This window comes from Cariama cristata, unplaced genomic scaffold (assembly GCF_000690535.1).
Source record: "Cariama cristata isolate BGI_N322 unplaced genomic scaffold, ASM69053v1 scaffold39479, whole genome shotgun sequence".
Lineage (NCBI taxonomy): Eukaryota > Metazoa > Chordata > Aves > Cariamiformes > Cariamidae > Cariama > Cariama cristata.
This window is the reverse complement of record NW_009634787.1, coordinates 3274-10271: the sequence shown is the minus strand read 5'-3', so window position 1 is coordinate 10271 and position 6998 is coordinate 3274. Positions and strand designations below refer to the sequence as shown.

Genomic DNA, 6998 nt, shown 5'->3' with positions numbered 1-6998 from the left:
CAATAACCAGCCCGATATTAGTACTCAAATCATCATACTCATCTCCTTATATTCTCTAACCTGAGTCGAGGAAGGCATGGTGTGTTTTGCCACTGCACTCTGTTGGCAGAACTTCTTTGTGTATAATGAGCGGAGTACCCCTCCTCACAGCCATCATGAACTGTCTTTGCTGTTTCATATGTGCCAGTGTGACTAAATTAGGGTGCTGAAAGTGGGAGCCGGTTGAGTATTAGGTAGACGTGGCATTCCAGGTGATGTGTTTCATTATCACGCAGCAAAAGCTGGCCTGTGTTTCATTTAACAGGGACTGCGCAGCCAGTGCATTATTCTGGTTTTCAGCTATGGTAATTAAGCAAGCCGTGTTTTGTAAGAGAAAACCGTATTTTCGTAACTGCAAAACTGCTTCAGAATAAATACACAAAATTGAAGAAGACATTGCATTTCACAAGTTGCAAGAGCTGCTAATCACTACTCAGGCAAGTTCAGTTCACGATGGAAACCGTGCTTTCGGGCTGGCCTCCAAATATCTGGGAGAAGAACTCAAAAGCCAAGCGGACGTGGATGGGGACGAAGACGTAAGCCGTGTACACCACCATAGCGAAAACAGTCACGGTGATGGTGTGGAACATGGACCGCTCCCAGGGCTCCAGCACGTAGCTGCAGGTGATCAGAAGGTACTGGTAGTACAGCCAATAGATATAGTCCTTCACACGCTTAATATCCATCTTCGGCTTTCAGTGATTTTGAGGAGATGACCTGTAACGATAGAGAAGTCTGGATTACAGCTGCAGTGGAAAGAAAGACGGGGAACTAAAAAAACGATGCGGTGACCCTCATTCCAAGTTTGATACCACATGTAATTGTTACATAAAATAAAGTTCAAATATAAACACATCGGTGCCATCACCAGCCTCTGCTGCCCTGGAGCAGAGGAAAACAATCTTTAGAACTAGCAAGTGCTGCTTGCAGTTATTGAAGCTGTATCAGTTGGGCACTCTCAATTCCTACGTTCTGATTATGAGTGTGTTTTCCTATTCATTCTGCTGTAGGAATTAAAACCGCATTAGCTTACAAAGGCACAGGGTTCATGTGGAAGTCAGGGAGATATGCGTTTAAATGGAGGGCTTTGGGCCAGCTTCTGTAAATGTGAATGGCTGACTCGTATGCTCTGGAATAAAGATGAGATTAAAAGAACTGCTCGGTAAAAATTCCTCTGCTTACTTCTGATAACAATTTTTATTATTCTGCAATTGTTGGGAATAAAGAAAATACAAGCTATGAAAGGGAGGGAAAAAAGTAATCTCCAATAGCGTAAGAAGTTTTTTCAGCTCATTCCAAAGAAATAAGATACATTACAGATGGAAAAGAGTATTTAATGGAAGTTACAAGTCTAGGAAAGATTTTCCTCTCAGGTAATACCCTTATGCATTCATTGTTCCCGTCTCCACACAGAAAGGAGAATGGCTGAGCAAGTATTACCTAGGAAATGGGTTTTACTTTCCACTGGTTTTTGTTAAAATTGCTTTTCACTATTTTAAATAATCTTTAAATTCGGGTTAAAAACATCTACTTAGAGAAAATACAGACACAGAACGGTAAGCAACTGTACGAGACTTCACAGAAAGACTCCTTTATTTTGGTGGTTGAGTTTAAGGACAGACGTGCTGACCAGGTCAGCTCACACAAAGTAAATGGGATTACAGCAGATTTTAGTCCTGCTGGAAAACCTTCTAATGTATCATTTTGTCCTACACTTCTGTTGCCTAAAATGCCAGGAACAGAGATGCTTGGACATGTAACGTCCCTCGAGTCTTGTGTTGGTAGTGAGTTTCGGGCAGCAGAAATTTTCTGTACCCCAAGGCAACAAATACTAAGGTAGCACTGGAAAATTTGCAGCCTGTGATTAAAATAATGATGGACCACTGGTAGAGGCCAATATATTACAATAGTCAGTGATTTCCTGCCTCTAGGGGCTGTACAGTATATTCTGGTGGTACGTGAGTATTTACTGAAGGGAAGACAAATTACCAATAAAAAGGATCCCTGGTTTGTTTTGTAACAGCTTTACTTTGGTTACTGATGTGTAAAATTTTTGTCCGGTGGACGGACTGTTAAGTGCACACACCTTGACGGATCGTATTTCTCCATCTTTCTTCCTTTAGGTCACCAGTACTGCCAGTTCAACACTCCCACATAACATTGGAAATGGAGCATCCTGCCAGGCTAGCTCACACCTCGCCAGCTGGAGATGCCGTAAGGTAGATTTTTTCCCCCTTCTTCTTTGCGAAAGCAGTAACTGCAGGCTCACCCGAAGTGTGACAGGCTGTCTGACTGAATTGGCACTCCAAGTGCCTGTCCAGCACTGCTGATAAGGGAACTGACTGTCTTTGTTCGCCCTCCTTCATCCATGTGCTGGCTCCTTTCCCTGTGTTTCTCCTCCTATCCCTGGGCCTCCTGTCCAGACCTCCTCGCATCTGTTCCCCAATTGCTCTTCAACTCTCAACACCCCCATGAGTGCAACCTCTTTGCTGGCAACAAGCGCAGTGAAACTGGAAACACTGTGCATGAAAAAGGGAGGGAGGTTTGTTTGTGTTAGCAGATTTTGATGCAGAAAAATTTCTGTACTCACCCCATCACCCACCCAGCCTTTACTTTCCACCAGCCCCTCTTCTTCTGTGTCCACCAACCATCCATACCTTCCCCAATATATCTTTTTTGCCCTCCTTCTCCCAAAGCAGTCTGTTTCCTTCACTTCCATCTTGCCTGTATCTCCTAGACTAGGCTGGATGTTAGGAAGAACTTCTTCACTGTAAGAGTCGTTAGGCATTGGAACGGGCTCCCCAGGGAGGTGGTGGAGTCACCATCCCTGGAGGTGTTCAAAAAACGTTTAGATGTGGCGCTTCGAGACATGGTTTAGTGGGTTTAGCAGGCATGGTGGCAGCGGGTGTACGCTTGGACTTGATGATCTTTGAGGTCTCTTCCAACCATAATGAATCTATGATTCTATGACTACATCTGCGAGACCAAGAGGTCACCTACCATGCTTTTGAGGGGTAGATCGCTTCCATTTTAAATTTAGCAGTGAGTGACTTTGCTGTGAACAGCTTTACTTACAAGGGTACGGGCTGGGGAGAAAGGCCACCACTGCTTTCTGTCCTGGTATGAATGGAAGATGATTGCTTTCAGAAAATTTATTTTAAGGCAGAATTCAAGAGAGGCCTTAAAGCCTTGTAAATATTACAAAGCCTGTAATAAAAATGGCAGAGCTGGCAAACTGTGACTCACTAGGAGCCAAAAGTTTCTCTATGTATACCTTCTGCAAAAAGAGCAGCATTTTTCAATGAAGAGGTTAAGCCCCTTCCTATACAATTGAAAGGAAAACGATAAGGGCCTGCTCATATTATCTAGGGTTATGGTATTTACACTGGGGTTATACCTGTGTAAACTCATACTTTCTTGGGTAAATATCTGTTAAGCATGACTGTTGCACAGAGAAACTGCAAGGCTGGAGTGTTTAAGGCTATGAGGTTACCAGAGGGGTGCTGCAATGGGTTTGAGATCCCAGGATAACAGAGCTTTCTGCCCACAGCGGCACATACGCTTGTATATCTCGATACAGAGCTGGTATAAGGAACAGCCAAAGACAGGAAAAAAATTCCGCAGGCTGATTTTACTGATATTAGACCAGTCTACCAGGCTGCAGACTCACCACTATCACTTACTAGACGTTGCTGTCTTGGAGGGATACGTGAATGAAGTATGAAGTAATTAAAATAAGGAGCAGACCTTTTGATTAATTTATACCAAAGACCTTGTTACTCTTTCTCCAGCCTGGGGATTGTGTTTCCATTCAGCTCGGTGACCAAGCCCAAGCAGCCAGCCCGTGCTTCTTCGGTTTTTCCAGTTCACGGCACAGGGGGATAACCCCATCCCCAGGCACTTGGACACAGCCATAATGGGACTCCCTGGACTACCAGCAAGAATGCAGGCTGTCTTAATGCAGAGGCTGTGTGGTCTCCAGATGAATGATAGAGGTTGAGATAAGTAAAAGACAGTCAGTCAAATTACAGTCTTTGTCCTCACCACTAACACACTTCCACTGCATTTAATCTACCCAGAGACCTTCTCCGTTAGCAGGACTGTCTTGCAAATGCAGCAAACATGAGGAGTGTCTCAGGATAATGCAATTCAAGATGCATAATTTATAAAAGGAAAACATAGGAGGAAAAGAAAAAAAAAGCCATCTTAAACCAGCTGCTCGGTCAATGAGCTACAAGAATCCACGGTGTTACTGTGACATAGATACCTTTTCTGAAGGTACCCCACCTGCATTAATTCGGGGCCAGTTGTAAGCATAAGCAATAGCCCAAAGCTCCACACCTCCAAAGGCCTCAGGAAGCCTCACCACCCAGACCAATTACCTTGTAGCGATAATCCAGGGGCATAGCAGATCACTAGACAAACAGAAACTTTTGAGGCTAAAAATTCTGCATTTTAAACAGGACTTGTCCTAGAGAGGCTTCCACTTAAATTTTCAAGCATTACTGGTTTTTATTACATTAATGCTGCAATCAGCTGGTGCTCTGAGTTGAAATGGTCCTGTGTTATTAGCTCATCAGTTCCCAATATTCCAGAACAGGAGATAATTTGCTGTTATGCAATTTTAACTTAGCCCTCATTTGTCTACAAATTTGAATGTAAGTATTCAACTGCATTGTGGAAATGCCTTCCTGTTTAGAGGCCATGGGACTGTTACAGCCAGCTATGAATAAAATGAATAGAATTCAGCTTCTAAAGCCATTAAGCAATATTCAAATTATTTTCAGCAATTTCACCTCCAAGCAAAAAAAGCAAGAGAAACCTGTAAAGCAGCTTTTATTGTTTTAAGTGGCAACCTGATTTTCTTGCTTGTTGACACATGTCTCTGATTAGGGCAGCTGAAAAGATAAATCATCACCAAAAAAAAAATTCCCAGGTTTCATTTAAGAGCATACCTAATCTCAAAAATTTCTTTATTATTAACCTTAGTTCCCAGTGTTAGAGCTAGTGTTTGGAGCTGTAACCTGAAGATGCCAGTGTTAGGTACTTTGCTATATCATTTCTGCTTCGAGTGACAAGGGTTTGGGGGACGTTGTTCACACTAGCAGTCTGCAGCTCTGACTGGTGGCTGGACAGCACCTGCTGAGAAATTCCTATGGAAAGAAATATTCTGGTAGGGGAACTGGGATAGACTGGTTTCCAAAGAATGCTTGAAAAAACACCTTACACCCTCAAGAGGAGAGTTTGGTTGACTTACACATACAGAGAAAAGGGTTTCCAACATATATTCAGGTCTAGATAAGTTTATCTAGGGTGGGGAAAAATCAAACCGTGGAGCTGGAGATAGCCCCATCATCATTAAACAGGTGGTGGCCGATGCTTTGAATAGGAAGCAGGGCCAAGTGTTATAAACAAGGTAGGAAGGAAAAACAAGCAAACAATCCATCCATCCACAAAATGCTTATACTTAATTGGCTAAAAATTGGCCATTTGCTAAATAATTGCTGTGATGGCACAGAAGCAAGGTGGCGGGTTTTGCAGAGTCCTAAGGGACTGCACTCGTGCTGAAGCTTAAGTAAAATCCTGCCGCAAGCCCCTGAGGCCTCTGTTTGGTCTTGTATGCAGGAGACCTACAACATGCAGGCTCCAAACGGCAGGTGTGACAAGGCAAAGTGCAGTAATTTTAAAGTTGTCTGATAGGTAAATAATTTCAGCTATTAGAAGAGGAATAGGTAGCCATGGTAGTCATCCCCCTTGGGTACTAAAATATATAGCCTTTCTGCAAGTTATTTATCTGTAATTGTTCTCACTTATTTGTAATTTTGTGTTAAAGGGGTTTGTTCTGCTGTTACTCAGACAGAGTATACTGAGTTATCCAAGGCACCAATCTTGTCCTTATCTAAGGACATTTATCTATTGGTGCCTTGTACCTTGCACCTCTTAATGCTAACGTAACTCTGGGGTGAACCCATTGATTTTATGTAGACCGACATTTTCTGTAAGCGCAAATAGAACAACAAAGGGATTCACATTCCCAGTCCATCATGCATTTGCTTTAATATGTTTTATTCAGTTAGCACCAAGCATAGTGCATAAGGAATGAAATAGAGATCCTGCAGACCAGTAAATAGGAAGAAGTTTACATGAAGCAGCAGTTAAAATTGTGCAGAGAATCTGAATGCCAGCATTTCCCAGGGACACCATCTATTCCTCTATTGCATCTGCACTGCCCAGATCCCTCATATGCAGCGTGGCCCGTGGCCACATAGCATCAGCTCAGCCTAGAAAGCTGCCTGTTACTTACTGACAAGCAGAACCCTCAGGTTACTGTAGTATTTACACATGGGTGTTTAAGTGTGCCCTAAAGCTTGTCTGGCATTACCTGCCTGCAAAAACAAAGGATGTGAATGAGAACAGCAGCAATAATCCCAGCATAGTTCCCACTATGGACAAGTATGCACCATTAAAAGTGTCTTTACATATAGATTTTAATAAATAACCCCCCACCTCTAATTCTGGAGGAAAAACGCACAGCAGCAGTGGGGCCATCTCTGGTTTCTCTTCCTCAACATTCATCTTCCTGAATCAGCACCTCATCACATGCTTGGGCCATAGGTTACTGCCAGCTACCGTGGTACAGGAATTGTGAACTCTTCTCACATACGTGTTCTTGCCACCATCCATGCAACACCAGAACGAAATTCAGAGCTGGTAAAATTTTATTGCTGTACATGACTCAGACATTTTGCATGTGGGTGAACATGGTTCAACTGTGCCTATGGTGTGTTTTTTTTTTTTTGAAAAAAAAAGTTTCCAGGAGTAGAAAAATACTTCATGGATGGAAACAGTAAGGCAGAAAAGGCAGTGGCATTTTCAGTCACGTTTCTGCTTTACCTTGCTCAGAAGAATGAACTCCAGCAGCTTCCTAATCTGTAAACACTAACCAACCCTCCTTGCTG

General features: G+C 42.9%; 1 protein-coding gene across 1 annotated transcript; it reads right to left on the bottom strand.

Annotated features, from left to right (window-relative positions):
- Window positions 1-221: 221 nt before the first annotated feature.
- Window positions 222-748, bottom strand: SPTSSB (serine palmitoyltransferase, small subunit B). The gene has a single exon (XM_009707258.1). The coding sequence runs from the start codon at window positions 723-725 to the stop codon at window positions 483-485; it is 243 nt and encodes an 80-aa protein (XP_009705560.1). The 5' UTR covers window positions 726-748; the 3' UTR covers window positions 222-482.
- Between the last annotated feature and the right edge of the window lie 6250 nt (window positions 749-6998).

Bases quoted from the DNA above. Each gene is read 5' to 3' on its own strand.
- SPTSSB (XM_009707258.1), bottom strand. From the start codon at position 725: ATGGATATTAAGCGTGTGAAGGACTATATCTATTGGCTGTACTACCAG.